This window comes from Mya arenaria, chromosome 3, assembly GCF_026914265.1.
Source record: "Mya arenaria isolate MELC-2E11 chromosome 3, ASM2691426v1".
NCBI lineage: Eukaryota > Metazoa > Mollusca > Bivalvia > Myida > Myidae > Mya > Mya arenaria.
Genome location: NC_069124.1, coordinates 76,067,824 through 76,083,752, shown reverse-complemented (window position 1 = coordinate 76,083,752; position 15,929 = coordinate 76,067,824). Strand labels below are relative to the sequence as shown.

Sequence of the window (15,929 nt, the reverse complement as noted above, 5' to 3'; positions counted from 1 at the left end):
GCAATTGTGGCTTTGAAATGTCATTGCAAGAACTGTACACATTTCGGATACCATTATTTTCGACTGTGTTGATATTCTTTTGAAAGACCCAATTTTCTGTTACCATGACTGCTTTAAGCTAGTTTATCTGACATCTTAGTAAGTTACTGATACATGTATGTGGATTGTTATTTATATAAACTTTAAAGCTGTTTGATACTCAGGAATGATGCTAACTCTCTCCCAGTTTTTTGAAGACTTGGAGAGGGTGGGGCACTTGTTATTGATTTGAGGTATCAAGTAACACTGCAGTAGGAAAACCCCTGCCCAAATTATTTTAACATCTGATGTTAAGAATTTCAATATTGTTAATACTGCATTTACAATCTTTGATTTTCATAATACATGTTGTTGTATTGTACATGTTAAATGATGCTTCTGTGCAACCCCTACTTCAAAAGTTATTGAGAGCCCTGTTAACATGTATTTTGGGTTTCAATGGAACTTTTTTCCAAAAACTTATGTTCAGTTAGCCTTAAGACACCTGACAATGAGGTTCTGGTGTGCCTCCATGAAATCTGGTGTCCTCGGAATCCCGGGACACCGTAAGTGTAGAACAGCTAACAGAGGTCAGCTTCAGCTTAATTTATATATAATAACAAAAGGCAAAGGAATGATTTTTGCCTGCAGCTATGAAGTCTTATTTACTTAATTGATACATTCAAATAATCTAATTCAGAAACATGACAGGGACATTAGGACACAGTTTGTAACTGTAAAATAGTAAAACATAAACTATATGTAGCAAGCCATACTTAATAGCCTGAACTCTGGCTGTGTGACAGGCTCTGACTCGGTGTGTATGTTCTCTATGGCCATCTTGTCCTCTGTGGGACATGTTATTGCAGGCTCTTTTCCTGGCTGACTCCTGAAAAAAAAAATTGTTTTTACATTTTTGGCATGAACAAAACAAATATTTCAAATTCAATGTTTTTAGTGATGAAAATTTGTTTTCAATTCAAAATTGTTTTAAATGTGTAAAACCTAATCTCAAGAGTGCAAATATCTGGGGCTATATTCACATCAATTCTTAATGAAATTTTCAACAACAAATCTTTAAAATACCCTCTTTTTAAGGTCAAATTAATTTTTTATGCCTTTATTATTTGAATCTTTTCCTTGCTTTTTATTCATGTTTTATTAATTTTCATTAAATTTGACTTTAAATTAAATAAAAGCATTTTTTCCACCAAGTTGAATTTTTTTTACTAAGAAGCCTTGTGAAGACGGTTTAACAGTCAAAAAGGGGCATAACTCAATTATTATTACAGCCAGAGAATATCTGAATTTCAAATTTTATATGATTTTTTTTATAGTATCAGTTGCAGGATCCAAAAATGCATATATATTTCCTACAAATACGTTGAAAAATGTTCAAAAATAAAGTAGAATTAAAAAAAGTAGGTCTACAGGATGTTTAACACACAATATAATAATCTTTGTAAGAATAAATAATTGTTTATATGGTACATAAAAAAAAGATATACAGTATCAATTTAATTTCTGACTTTCAGTAGTTTTTGAACACTTCATTCATTTTTACCAGATAAGAGTATTTCTGTTTATCACATACTTTGAATCCATGTGCTCCATGCACCTTTTAGCATGTTGGGATCTGGGAATTTCAGTGACCGGGTCAGAGGCACTTTCTCTAGGTATCTCTAGATGAAACTCCTCTATAACAGAAAAGACAGCGTCATATCATAGGAGAGATGCTTGACTGAAAGTGTAGGCAGGAAGTCTTTAAACTTTTGTCTTCAAAAATGATTCAAAGATGACAATGACTTCAGATTTTTTCAATATTAAGATGCAAAAGCTTGTTAGAGAAATACTCAGTAAGCAGTGTTTGTTTTCAAAAAGCCCTCAAGCAATCATACCTGTGTATTTTTCAGAGGACCGGACACTGGCGTCTAGTATTTTCTTCTCTGAAATATAAATAACTTTTAGAACCTGGCCCCAAATCCTTGAACAATTTTAAGCCAGATGAATTTAAGATCTACAGTGAGTAAATTCAAACCTTTGTAATAAGTTTAGTTTTCATCCATCAATCATAGCCAACATATACCGGTATCAAGTTTGATACTAGAAAGAAATTATTTAACAATAACATGACATGCTAATGCCAAAAAAAGAATTTAATCCATGGACAATTTTCAAATGGTTTCACAACCGGTATCACTGTCATTTAATTTTTTTATAATTATTGCCTCTTTAACTACCTGTATCACTGTCATTTTTCCAGAGCACCAGCGGGTCGTTGTTCAGTAAGTCCAGCATTCTCTTGTTTCTCCGCGACTCTCGGTTGTTCTCAAATGACCTTGGCTCACTGGATGACCTCCGGGCCTGACCTTCACTTGCACAATGTTTACCTTCCACACCCTGTGAGGCACTTTTCCTTGATTCAGTGGAGTCTTTCGAGCTCAGAGTTGGTTTAGAATCAACAGCACTTTTATCACCCCTAACTTTTTCACCTATTTCACTATTTTCAGACTCTTTCTCAATTAAATCCTTTTTTGAATGTGTCATGTGAACACTATTTGATTGCGTGCTGTGGGAGTCAGTGTTTTTGCTAACCTGTGTTGCTCGAGAGCTTTGTTGCTGAGACGGGCTCAGTCTAAGGCCATAGTCATCACTCTCAATGACTCCTAAATATGAAACAAAATACAATATTAAAGATAGATGTTAACATTATCCTGATTCACTTTTTCCAGATATTCTGTGCAGGCTTTACTGATAATTGTGCCGTACAGTAGCATTTTGTTCCAGAGGTATTAAAGCTACATTAGAAGTAAACATGTGGAAAGACATAGTAAATTTACCCATAATACAGAATCATGAATCATTGCTTAATTATCTGTTTGAATCAACAAAACATTGTCAATAAAAGTATTTGATTATGCCCATCTCACCATGTTGTGAGGGTGCTGAACCACTAGGGATGACAATAATGTCCCTATGGGGCACCTCAGTCCCAAGCAGACTCTGAGAGGTGGCTAGCCCAAGACTTACACCAGCAACCTGTCTCATACCCTCATGACCGCTGGGGGGAGGCAGGACATCCACAATCTCAATACTCTGAGATACAAGGAAAGACATTGTTACATCATGTTTCTTTATACTACACAATATGGCTACCAGGCAAACTGGCCCCTTACCAATTCGGCACCTAGTTGAAACGCAAGACTTTTCGGCACCTTACCTAATCGACCCCTTCCTGTAGACATTTCGGACCCTGATTACAGAAACTTTCAAATTTGTCTTTGATTAATGCATCAATTTTTTCTTTTGATTTCTTATGAATTATATACAGTCAAACCCCTTTGGCTCTAACTCCCAGGGACAGGCGAAAATACCTTGAGCCTTGGAAAATTCGAGCCAAGCGGGATTGTTTACATTCAGTAGAAAGAAATCGGACTTAAAATACAGTTCGAGCCAACAAGAAATCCAACAAACCGAGTTCGCGCGATCGGGGTTTGACTGGTATGAAATAAAAATTGAACGTTTCTACTCTGTTAATAATATTTAAAATAAAAACTGAAATGTCTCAAGTTAATATTTTTAAGGGGCCAAATTGTCTAAGGGGCTGATTTGGTAGTAGGCCGATTTGTTTTGCTTCCAATAATATAAGCTACCAAAACAAAAGTTCATTACTTTAACATCATAAGGTAAAATTAGTAAGCAGCTATAGAAATCAGTACATCATTAAAGTTGGTAGCTGGCCAGTAAAATATTGATTTTATATCAGCTACTGTAAAACATCAGGCTTGTGTTGAATAATCTTAAAGAAGGTACAGGTAACTTGTTTGTAATTTGTTATACCAGCCCTGTTTATGGCCCTACCTGACTTGGCTGAGTGCTGGAGACAGTGAGGTTTAGATACACAGGCTCCTTCCTCCCACCATCATCCACCAGGGTAGGCATGGCCAGCCGCGCCTCAAGACTCTGTCATTGAAATGGAGATATTGAATACACAACATACACAATTAATTGTTCTAAAGGGTATTCCCCACTTTTTAATTCATTTCATTTTTGCATGACAATACTAAAAAGAAATTTAGCTAAAGAATATTACCTTTAGTTATTGAGCATGCATTATCTAAATAACACTTTTTCTTTCATATTGAGTATGATATAAATGAAGTGTTCAAAGACTCTTGATGTTACAAGTTCATATACTGGTATTTTTACTAATTCAAGAAGCCACCTTACCTGTGAGGATATGGATTTTTCATCACTTTTCTCCGGAGTCTTTTTCTCAATATCTCCTGACAGTTGATCAGATCTTTCCATCTCCCTCCGATGTATGACTGTTCTGTCTGTTTCTTTGATCTGAGACTCACTAGCGAGGGTCTCATCAGCCAAAAAATCAAACGAGACACCACTGCTTTCATTATCTAGCTGTTGGTTTCTTGTGGCTCCAATGTTTTCATGTTTCTCATCTGACTGGTTGTCAGACTGGTCAGTTGGTGAGCTTGGGATAATGCAGGGAGTCGAGCCGTACGCCTCAGGAGATGGAGGGATTTCATTCCTAAAATCAAAGTGAAACCGGATTATTCTTACAAATTAGACATGTATTTAAGGCTGGTTTGATCATCCACCCCCTCCATGGAAGATGATTTATGCCCAACAATGTTCCAACTACTTTTATTGTCTGATATTAAGCAATTTAAATTACAACTTTTCAAAACTGTATAATCCATAAATAATTATAAAAAACAACTAACATTACATCATCATTCAAATCCTGTAACAATGCAATGTTTCCTTAGACCTTTTGAACATCAACTGTGATTTAAATTATTATGCATATAATGTCAGTAAACAAGTTTTGCCAAATTGTTAAATATACATAAGTGCAAACTTATGAAAATAAAATTCACTCATCAATTTTGATAAAATCTAAAATTTGAGGGTATAACATATGCAAAAAAGTTATCGATAATTTGCTTCCACTGCGAATTAGTAAACCTGACCCTCGGGCACTCAGTAACTGAGCATAGCCGGTAACTGGGCAATCCTCATAATGGCCAAGTTAAAAAAAATCATGTTTAAGACTCAAGCAACAAGTGTTAAGATTATTTGGAAATTACTGTTACTTACTCAGTTGTATCTTCAACAGTTTCTGGGACCAGCATCGGCTTCTGCGATATCTGCAGACTGCCAAGGTGAGCCGCAGGTGTCAACACATTGTCCTCATCTAAACAATATCAGTCCAGATATATAAACATGTATTTTAGTGGAAAGTGTTTCATGAAATGAAGCAATGAAACATTTGAAAAACTTTCCAATTGTTCACTTTAAAAATTAACCAATCATTTTGGTTTTTAAAAAAAGTTTTTTGTTGTTGGTAGTGTTGGTGGCTCATTTTTATAATATGATTATAAATACTAACACACAAGCTTTACATATTTTAAGTTGAAACATTATATTTCCTAAGTAAAACACCATACCTAAAATAAACAATTTTTTGTTAATTTCATAATGTTCTTCACAGTCTGATACAATGCGCCCTTTCCTCCCTTAGCACCCTAACACTATTCTGCAGCATACTGTTATTTTTAAAACCTGATCAGACACCACTTCTTTTACTATATTTTTTCCTCTTTCCTTTTTTTTCAACACAGCTAGGGAACCACTGACCTTCCTCAGAGTCGGAGAAGATATCCTGAGATGCTGGGAAGAGTGAGAAGCGGAGTCCCTGGCCCTGTTCACTTCCCTGGCCCCTCCCACTTTGTAGATTTCCAGATCTATCCTGGGAAAACAATGTTATGACATTTTATGTACCAACATTTGTTAAATTTTTTCAACATAAAGACAACTTTGCTTTAACATGTTTTAAATCTTAACAATCTCATACATTAGTCACGATAGTTTGCCAAAGAATCTAACAAGTAAAGAACTGAGGAAGTTTATTCGTGAACTGAGAATGTCTATTCATGATTTAATTTTCATCTTTAACAATTATGAATGTTAACTTCCAATACCAGCAGATAAATGTTTTAATTTATGAAATAAATGAAATAAAAACTTTTGAGTATGCAGTGTATAAATGTATTCTTCATTGAATGAGGAGCTTTCTACCTGCAGAGCTGGCAGGTTGGCCAAAGTCCTCCTCATGCGTTTGCCAGGTGACAAAGGTTGATCCTCCTGGGTCTCCTCCTGTGAGGCTGGCAGGATGAAGCTCTGACTAGGGGCACTGCAGCTGAAGTCATCATCATCCATTCTCCACCTACAGTATGAAAAAGAAGACTAACATTTGATCGTCTGACAGAGACTTGCAGCAATACCAATTTTAAAGAATAAACCTGAAAGTAATCAGTAATACAAAATTATGCTACAACATGCGGCTGACATTGTTAACCTGCATTGAAAACATAATTTTTTTTTTTGGAAAAATCAGACATAAAAAGCAGAAATTGAAAATTCAGAAATTGGATGTACAGTAAACAGGTTGGTCGAGGAAAAAACAAAGACCAAAAATAATGATATACTGGCGATGGTTCAGTAAGGCATTCTTTATGTAAGCAATCAAAGCACATCCTGTTTTTCACAAGTCTATCGAAAAGTTGTTCAAATCTTACATTTTGAAACCCAGCGACAGCTAACAACAGGTTTTCAGCGCAACCGCATGTTCTAATTTGGAGGCGTGTCCAAAACAGTTTCAAAGAAAACCAGCCATTGATGTAAAATTAAGCAGAAGTGGCTTTTTAGCTGAAACAGAATAGCATAATAACATTTTTAGAGACAGGTAATGCCCAAACTGACCTCCACTGCCATCAAATCAAACACAACAGTGATAAAAATTAGAATTTTGTACAACAAGCCCATCAGGCTTTCAATGTTGTAATTTGAACAAACCTAAATAGAAATGAAAGTATTAAACCTTCAGGCATAAAAACAATGTGTGGTTAGGGTTACATCTTAACCAAAAAAAGGTAGGGTAGGTAGGCTGTTTAATTTTTTATCATTATTTATGTAGGATATTGTCATCCTTGGGTAATAGTGTTAAAGTAATGAGTAAATCAGTACAAAGGTTTTTTTAACTAAATATTATAACAAACACACAATTAAAAAAGAAAACCAAGGGACTATAAAAGGGTAAGCGTTTCGGTAGAAGGCGTAGGTAGGGTCGGGTAACCCGAACCAGAGATATATTCCTTTTAGGCCATAGTAGCTGCAATAACACTAGTTGTATTGTGAAAGAAAACCATTTAGGTATTTGTCCATTTATTTTGGGAAAAGGATGTTACTCAAAAGTTGGGAAAAGGATGGCATTTCGCTTCTGTTTTGGAATTTCCATGCCAAGTCACCTTCATATAAAAACATCAAGTCAAATTTAGGTAAATATCTGTTAAGTTTCTGTTTGCACTGCAAAAATTCCAGTCAACATGTACTTTCTCCCTTTTCATGATGGTTAAATAAAAATAGAACTTAAATATCATTCTTCATTTTGATTTTTTTCTCCAGTGATTGTGAAAAACTTGTGAAAGAGTCCCATATTTGTACCCTACAAGGGCAGAAAAACCTTTGAACATTTTGCAATATCTTGTCAAATTAATTCTCTGCTGAATATCTACATTCAAAATTATTAAAAAAAATATATACATATTCTGGCATGAATACATCAAGTATATTTCAGATACAATATTGTTGACAACTGATGTTCAACAAATATAACTATCGGTTGCTGTTTTATTCAATAATTTATTGTGCAATCAGGAACCAATCCACAAGAACAGAACATTTACAAATGCTTTCAGCTGACTTAGGTCATAAAATACGTTGCCAGTCAGGGCGTTTCGAATTATAGTAAAATGCAAAATCCAAATGTTACTGTTTGACAATTGCAATGATATTGTACAAATAGTGGATAGCAATCTGAATCACAGAAATTACCCAGAAGAGTCGTGACTAATGCAAGGAAATAGCGTAAGTCTCATATTAGACTGATGACAGAAATAAATTTGAAAATGATTGGATTATGAAAAAGCCCCACTGGCGATTTATCAGTCTCCGGATAGAGTCCCTGTGGCCAAGTGGTGTTTAAGTAAAGCTTGTAACTATCTTATTTTTAATAAATTGTCTCCAAATTAACTTGTTGCACATTTTCTGGAACTTTATTATATTCTGCAGGGCTTTTTCTCCCCAAATTGTGAAGAGGCCTAGCCTTTTCAATTTGGGAAATATAAACGCGTGAAATACTGCAAATTGTGAAATTTAAATGCGTAAACATCTCAAAAATTCCTCAGTAGGCAAAGATCTGTGAGTCGGTCTATATACTGGTTAGCGACCTATTATTCGCCATTACCACTTTTTCGCCCACCCAGTTAAAACCAGTCAAAACGAAATATTTTACACAAAATAGTCTGGCGTTTCATTGCGGCATCTTTTTTGACAGATATTAGCTGTTTTCTGCGTTTAAATGTAAGACGTATGTGGAATTCGACCCAAATAAACATTGTTTACACGTCTGACCTTGTAAGTTGTACGCGGGGATGACGTCATCACGCCTGCGCTCATTTGCATGAGGCCCTGTAAGGATTGTTTAATTTTCCTTATACCTTGCACTTTCAGACGACATTATTGATTTGTCATTATAAAGTATAAAACGGGTGATGAATTAAACAAATGCCATAAATTGCTGCATTTTAAGTTCAATTTTCGAAAAAGCAAATGGTAAAACCTAAAAACGGTGAAGTAATCGCCGAATTTTTCGTCTAAGGGAAGCAACTCAAATTTGAATTGATCATTACATTCTTGTACGGACATGCATTGTCCCTCTTCGGAAGTCTATAAATATGCATACATTGTAGGTCACGTTTCAAGAAGGAAATCCCAGTAGTTTTTTTTTAATTTTCTGCAAAGACATAAAAGAGAAGGCTTACCGAGTAGGTAATGTATCATTTTAAACATACATAAACAGTATGTAATAGTTAACGTATTATATTTATTGATCAATTGTCGTTTTAAACGGTCGCTTGACTGGTCAAATAAAATTAAAAATGTTTGAAGATATAGTTTAGAGAGAAATATATGAAAAACATCGTAAGAACAGCGAATTTATGGGGTGGGCGAATAATTGGTACAGTAGGGTGCTTATTTTAGCGAAATTATAGAGGTACTTTGCACATGGGAATATTCAGAATCCCTAGCTATTTTTAAAAACAAATTACCCAGTTTTTGTCGGTAGAGCCAACCTGTCTGAGTGCAAAGTTTTATCAGAATAGCTATCTTGTGTCAAAAGTAACATAGGAAAAACCTCCGTTTCCGGCTGAAAAGGGGTCGCTAACCAGTACAGTATTCTCGGCAGAGTTATTAAAAAAAAAATGCGAAAAAGCATCTAGTTTGTGCTTGTTGAGCGATTACACCTTGGAGATAACTTCCTTCTGAACATGCATGCGGCATATACAGTTGTTTTATCGAAAAAATCTTGTGGATCTGAGCTCTTTTCCATACATATGTCTCAATCCCATATCTGCTAACCTTCATAACTTGTAAATGATAAAGATTGTATGAAATTTTAAAATATCTAATATGTGAAAATATACGACTAAAAGTGGGTTATTTGTTTATTATGTGTATCATAGAGTACTAAAACACATTTTTAATGATTCTCAGTCAAAGAGATCACCCTAGGGACACATCGCTCGAATCATGTAGCTCGACTGGCCAAAAATGCAGTCCAAATACCAAGTAACTGTGACTAAAACCACCACCACCACTAGCTACAATAATGAGCGATCAGGGATACTTTTTTTTATTATTTTGACATTTCTTATGTATCCCTGTAACGCTACAACTCTCTACCATTTAACAACGGGCGAAATGATATACTGTAATAATATGCATTGATGTTGAATAATAATGACAAAGTTGTTCAATTTTTATCCGACAGTGATCTGAACTGGATTTAATTTGTCATTAGAGTTGTTATTTTCACATTAATATATTATGGGTCACGAATACCGTTATACATGTACACAACCAGTCAGATTTGTCCCAGATTTACCGATATCGGGATGCTCGATAAACAATCGACACTTGTAAGTGTTTTATGATAACTTAACATGTTTTTTGGGCATACTGACATAACTTAATACGTGTTTAATAGTAGGCAATAATATTTTCGTAGAAATTTGAATTTATAACGGAGATAATTTCAAAATTGTGGCCGCGAGGATTCTCTGCGCAAGGACCGCTTGCTACTTTTTGCTGGGATGGTGGACGTCACGAGTCTGCCATATTAAAAAAATCGTCAAAAGACTCGTTGACGGCCATTTAGGTGGACTACAACCACCACTACATTTTTATTCTTTAATTTTATTATTTCTGCAATTTCGTTATCAAGTAAACTTATTATAATATGTGATTTCAGATGCATTATTTGGGGAAATATTTTTCGTGCCAAAACATGAGCCAGTGCTTTTCAGTCAAATGTTTCATCAGCACTTTTGATTGTTATTCGGACAAGCAAATTCGGATAACCCATCTTTTAGATAAATAGCTAATCAACGAAAGAGGAGCAAAATAATATAGAAAACGTATTTTTTTATGTAACAATCTAGCTGAATAACCTTTAAGCTATGCTGTACTGGTTTCAAATCATTGCAATGCGTCTTGTTTTGTTCGCGGCAATTTCTTGCGCGTTTTCGTGACACTGATTTTTTTAATCTCTAATTCTTATTTTTTTTCTTATGGTTCCATACTTTCAATAAATGTAAAAACTATTATTATCTTATCAAACTTGGTAGAAAAAGAAGAAAAAGTACATATTGTATTACATTATTCCGTTTTTGTTTTATTTTGAGACTTTACTTCTGTTATTTCCGGTTACTTTCTTTTTCCGGTTACAGCCATTCGATCTTTGTAGATCGGCATGAAGGTGCGAGAAGTTTGTCATTTTAGTCTATTGTCAGTGATAATATTTAATAAATAAACCATCAGACATGTAAAAATATCCCTTTTTAGTATGTAACTAAGCATTAGATCCACGTTAGCTATTTACATTGCTCAGATTGTTCAGATTTCGTTGACGGTTTATTTCTATGAACTGTCAAAACATTACAAGTTTTTGTGTTTCATGTTGAGGTAGGTGGTGCAATAGATTAACTTTCTGTTGTAATGACGGCGTTTGATGATCGCTCAGTATTTCTGTGCCTTGTCGTTCCTGCGAAATTTTATTATTACGAAAACAACATTATTTTGCGTTAATTGGGATTTTGATGAACAAGCCTTTATATCCTGTTACTGTTCTTTTAAAAGCACCCTCTCGTAGATTGGCATCAAATGCAATAACCATTAAATCTGCATTTAATACTTGAGTTAATTTATAAATTGGATTTATCTATTACCTTCCACAAAATTCTCTTGAAGAGGTTTGTGAAACTTGTCCAATCGAGCAATATATTGAACAAAATAAATGAAATGGATTGTTTGCCAAGTAATAACAAATGGCAATTCGGGTGCACCCATGAGTTTTACAACATTTACATGATGTTGATGCTGACAACATTTAAGGTTTGAAGTCCTTTTTAATAGAATGAAGTTAAGCACGCTTTTTTGTTTTGGTATAATTTGTGTAATATTTTTGCTTTGAAGAGCTGAGACCTTTAGAGGAAATAATTATGATGGTGTTATTTTTAAAAACCTAGTTGGTAATTTTGCTTAAAACAAAAAGATACTTCAGCTTATTAGGCTTAACGTTGTTATGAGAAATTGTGGCCAGATATTTTAAAGGGCAGGGCGCTGCAGAAAAGGGACAGCATGCATTACGGCCGGAAATATTTTCCCCAAAATGCTGTCATTTGCCCTTCCGTGAGCGAATCTCTTAAAAAAGCTAGGCTCATGTGATTATTTTACGGCAATAAGTTATGAGAAATATTGCTTTTGTCCGATATTGATATTTTATTACAACCGCTACCTTTGTTGAACTTGCTTTTTTACATTCTTTACACTTTCCAGCTGAACGTATCTTACCCAGCCACTGGCTGTCAGAAGTTGATTGAAGTTGATGATGAGAAAAGACTTCGACCTCTCTATGAGAAGAGGATAGCCACTGAAGTCTCTGCTGACTGTCTTGGAGATGAGTGGAAGGTATTCATTCTAGTCTATTCATAGGTTGATTTACATGATTTTATTCAGGTCAAATGCTTTCAAACACAATTTTGAAGACTTTAAAAGTCTTAAACTTTGTAGATTCTGTGATATCACAGTCTAGACATGTTTTCATTTCAACAACTAAATTAAAAGTAAAGGATTATTTGCAACACATTATTTTTACAAGCAGTTCAGTTCTGCAGTTAAAAGTTGCAAGTATGCAGTGTACTTAGATGTGTGGAAAATTTGTTATAAAGCAATGCATGCACAATATCTTTCTACTCTTCGTTTATTAGTATTAAAAGTGTAATAACTAATACAGGAAGTTCAACCATAAAAATAAGTTTATCAGCCTTTATTTCAATAATTTTAACTGTTAGTAATATGACAATGCAGAAGAGTGTCTGCACAATTTTATTTATCTGGGACCCATTTGATTTATTTTATTGTAGCCTGTCCTGCAAGTACTAGTATAAAGATAAATTTATATGGATCATTTAAGCCCAAATTACTTATTTAGTTCTGCAACTTCTGTCTTGTTTTCAAGGGTTATGTGCTGCGCATCACAGGAGGCAATGACAAGCAGGGATTTCCCATGAAGCAGGGTGTGCTCACCAATGGCCGTGTAAAACTGCTGATGGGCAAGGGCACCTCATGCTACCGTCCCCGCAGGAATGGAGAGAAGAAGAGGAAGTCTGTCAGGGGCTGCATTGTTGACGCTAATCTCAGTGTGCTGGCCCTCAGGATTATCAAGAAAGGTTGACAGAATAAACATTGTTCAACTCTTTATAAAGTTCTGTATTTGTCTAATTCTGATAATTTGTGTTAGGTCAGTCTAAAAAAAAAAGCTCAGATATTTGGTTTCAAACTAGAGCAAACCGAATTGAAATATGTAGAAACTTGATGAAATGTCAATTGGATCTACTAGTTTTCAGTTTTTAAACAATTTAAATTAATCAAAAGGCAGAAGATGCAAATTACTATTTGCTATAACAAGACTATTGAATGCAGGGTGTGTTTTGTCAAGGGTTCTTTGATATTTATGATTTGTTCTTTATGAAATAGTTCATATTATGAAAAAAAATCATATGTTCAGTACTGCTGATGATAATTTTGGAATTTAGCAATGTATAGGTTTCTTTATGCGAAAACCCACAATTTTTTTCAGGTGAGCAGGAGATTCCCGGCCTCACTGACAAGACAGTTCCCCGTCGTCTTGGCCCCAAGAGAGCCAGCAAGATCCGACGTCTCTTTAACCTGAGCAAAGACGATGATGTCCGACAGTATGTTGTCAGACGACCACTGCCAGAGAAAGAAAGTAAGGATAAGAACAATAGTGTCAATCAAAAACGGCTTTAAATAAGAAATTGAATTTCGTCAAATAATTTCTTTATTGTGTTTTGACCAAACCTTAATTGTGTTATCACTTGATTAAACGTAATTTTGTGGTTGAAATTATTATTTTTTTATCTCTATCTTTGAGCTGTAATGTAATGTACCGGTAATGGTTTTAATAGAGATATGTTAATCAAGAGTACATTGTTTATGTCCTTGAACCTTATCACAATAGCAATTAAATGATAGTTCTAAAATTTTCATAAAAAGGTGTGTCAAAAAAAAACAAGAGCTTCAGATAAGCAGTGTACTGGTATCCTTGTTTAAGTTTGTTATAGTTTTTATGAAACAAGTACTACAAATCAATGTCATGTGGGAAGTATATATGATAATGGAGGTTCTTGAAAGGGAATAATACAGTACTTAATTATTACGAAACTCTGTTCTTGATGCTTGATCAGCTTTGATTATACCAATTGTGTACAGAATCAAATGTCTGAATATTATTTGATAAAACAGCTTTGAGTGGCAAGTTACCAGCTTCAATTTTCCCAAAAACTGACATTATATTTAACTGAAATGGCATATGACTATAAATGCTGGTATAAACTGGCAATTCAATTTAACTGTTCTGGAATTATCTTTTACATGTACTATTGGACATGTATTATGGGATTAAAATTTTAGACTGATGTACCTACCATTTATTGAGACTTCACCCTCGTCTTTTGTTCATTTCAGCAAACAATACACATATGAATTAAGGCTAAGTCCATATATATGTTATATATTATAAAACAAAAGTTCAAAACGTAAGCCTAAATACCCTTTAGAAATATTGAGTGCGTACTACCCAATTTAATGGAAATTTTTTACCTGAAGCCCTGCAGACATACAATGTACAGGAGTCCTGTAATTTGTGATTGAAGTTAATTGAAATAAGGTCCTTGACCATAATGCACAATAGTACTAAGTCTCATAAGTGTTCAGATAGGTTGAAAGTTATTCCAGTGACTCAACATGATGTAAGAGGCATTCTTGGTTTAAAAGACAATCAAAATTTCTAATACTGGTATTCTGCAAGTGTTATAAATTCTTGTGATGTTCTGAGTCTTACATTTACAAGGACATGTTCAAACTGAGTACTTCCTTAAATTTCCCAGCTTCATAATTCTTGAACTGCTTGAAAGATTTTGAAATAACTTGCCACAAAAGTTCACCATATTTTGACCAGTTTGGTTCAAGGTCAAGGTCACACTTAGAGTTCAAAGGTCATATGACTAGAATAAGACCATTTTTTTGTCAGATGTTCACTATATTGAGATGATGTGTAGAGCACATGAGACAACTAGCTCAGTTAAAGGTCTCACAAGGTCAAAGGTAATGACCAGTTATATTGTCTGCTCCATTTCTCTTGAAGGATTTGGTTTGCCACAACAAATGTTACCATGTTGAGACAATGTGCAGATGGGGGAGACATCAGTTTGGGATAAAAAAACAAAAAACAAACCTAGTTTCTGTTTGGAAATTAGGAAAAAGATAACTTGCCATTGGGAACATGACCAAATACTGGTTATAAAATCGCCCCCCCCCCCCCCCCCAAAAAAAAAAATGTAGTCTGCAAACAGCCATTTCAATGTTGTTTAAAAAACTTTTTCAGACAAAAAGCCAAGGAGCAAGGCCCCCAAGATTCAGCGCTTGGTGACCCCTGTTGTACTCCAGCGTAAACGCCACAGAATCGCCCTGAAGAGGCGCCGTGTTGTCAAGAAGCGTGAGGATGCAGCAGAGTACGCCAAGCTGCTTGCTCAGCGCCTAAAGGAAGCCAAGGAGAGGAAACGCAGCCGTAGCCGTAGTAACAGTCGCTCCGCATCTACTTCCAAGTCGGAGTCAAAATCTTAATTTAACTGTTAAAATGCTGGAAATAAAGAGAAAAAACTAATTTTTGGTTTTGTTGATTCAGAGCTTATGTGAGTGTCAAATGTTTTGTAATAACCTGACCCCAATGTCTTGAAACTTCTTAAGCTAAATAGGCTGGAGAAACTTATTTCAATTAGCCAAAGTATATACTTACATTGAAATTTGATAAATAAATGAAAAAAGCGTTATTGTGATTATCATAAAGATAATTTCTATATAAGTTTGAAAAAAGAGTAAATATACAAAATAATGAAAAACAAAAAAGTCCCCTTAATCCTGTTATAAGGAACCCCATAAGTTTCGAGAAATTGGGGCTGTATGTTTGTTGCAATAAACTGCATTGGATGCGTCATTTGATAAAATTGAAACTTGAGTATGCCCTGTCTCGTTCACAGATTGGATCTGGGTAACCAGCTTATTGGCAAATCAAGTATTGTGACATGACTGGTATATAACCGAGTTTGTCTTGTATTATATCATATGAAAAGAGATTCTAATGGTTTGTTTATCACATATTCTATTTTAAACACAAGGGTAAGACA

The 15,929-nt window shown here is 34.7% G+C and overlaps 2 protein-coding genes across 2 annotated transcripts in view; one reads left to right on the top strand and one right to left on the bottom strand.

Annotated features, from left to right (window-relative positions):
• LOC128227453 (TP53-binding protein 1-like) overlaps positions 1 to 10,703 on the bottom strand; it is a 28,231-nt gene extending 17,528 nt beyond the window's left edge. Inside the window, 11 exon segments of the mRNA XM_052938010.1 lie at positions 795 to 907; positions 1,613 to 1,715; positions 1,917 to 1,964; positions 2,259 to 2,684; positions 2,949 to 3,114; positions 3,880 to 3,981; positions 4,249 to 4,567; positions 5,140 to 5,236; positions 5,680 to 5,791; positions 6,121 to 6,268; positions 10,614 to 10,703. Coding sequence (XP_052793970.1) covers positions 795 to 907; positions 1,613 to 1,715; positions 1,917 to 1,964; positions 2,259 to 2,684; positions 2,949 to 3,114; positions 3,880 to 3,981; positions 4,249 to 4,567; positions 5,140 to 5,236; positions 5,680 to 5,791; positions 6,121 to 6,261 — 1,627 coding nt within the window. The 5' untranslated portion in view covers positions 6,262 to 6,268; positions 10,614 to 10,703.
• Positions 10,704 to 10,806: 103 nt separating this feature from the next.
• On the top strand, positions 10,807 to 15,409 carry LOC128227454 (40S ribosomal protein S6-like). The gene is made up of 5 exons (XM_052938011.1): positions 10,807 to 10,921; positions 12,001 to 12,132; positions 12,683 to 12,893; positions 13,304 to 13,453; positions 15,131 to 15,409. Exons 1-5 carry the CDS (start codon positions 10,916 to 10,918, stop codon positions 15,367 to 15,369), a joined length of 738 nt encoding a protein of 245 aa, XP_052793971.1. The 5' UTR covers positions 10,807 to 10,915; the 3' UTR covers positions 15,370 to 15,409.
• The last annotated feature ends 520 nt before the right edge of the window (positions 15,410 to 15,929 follow it).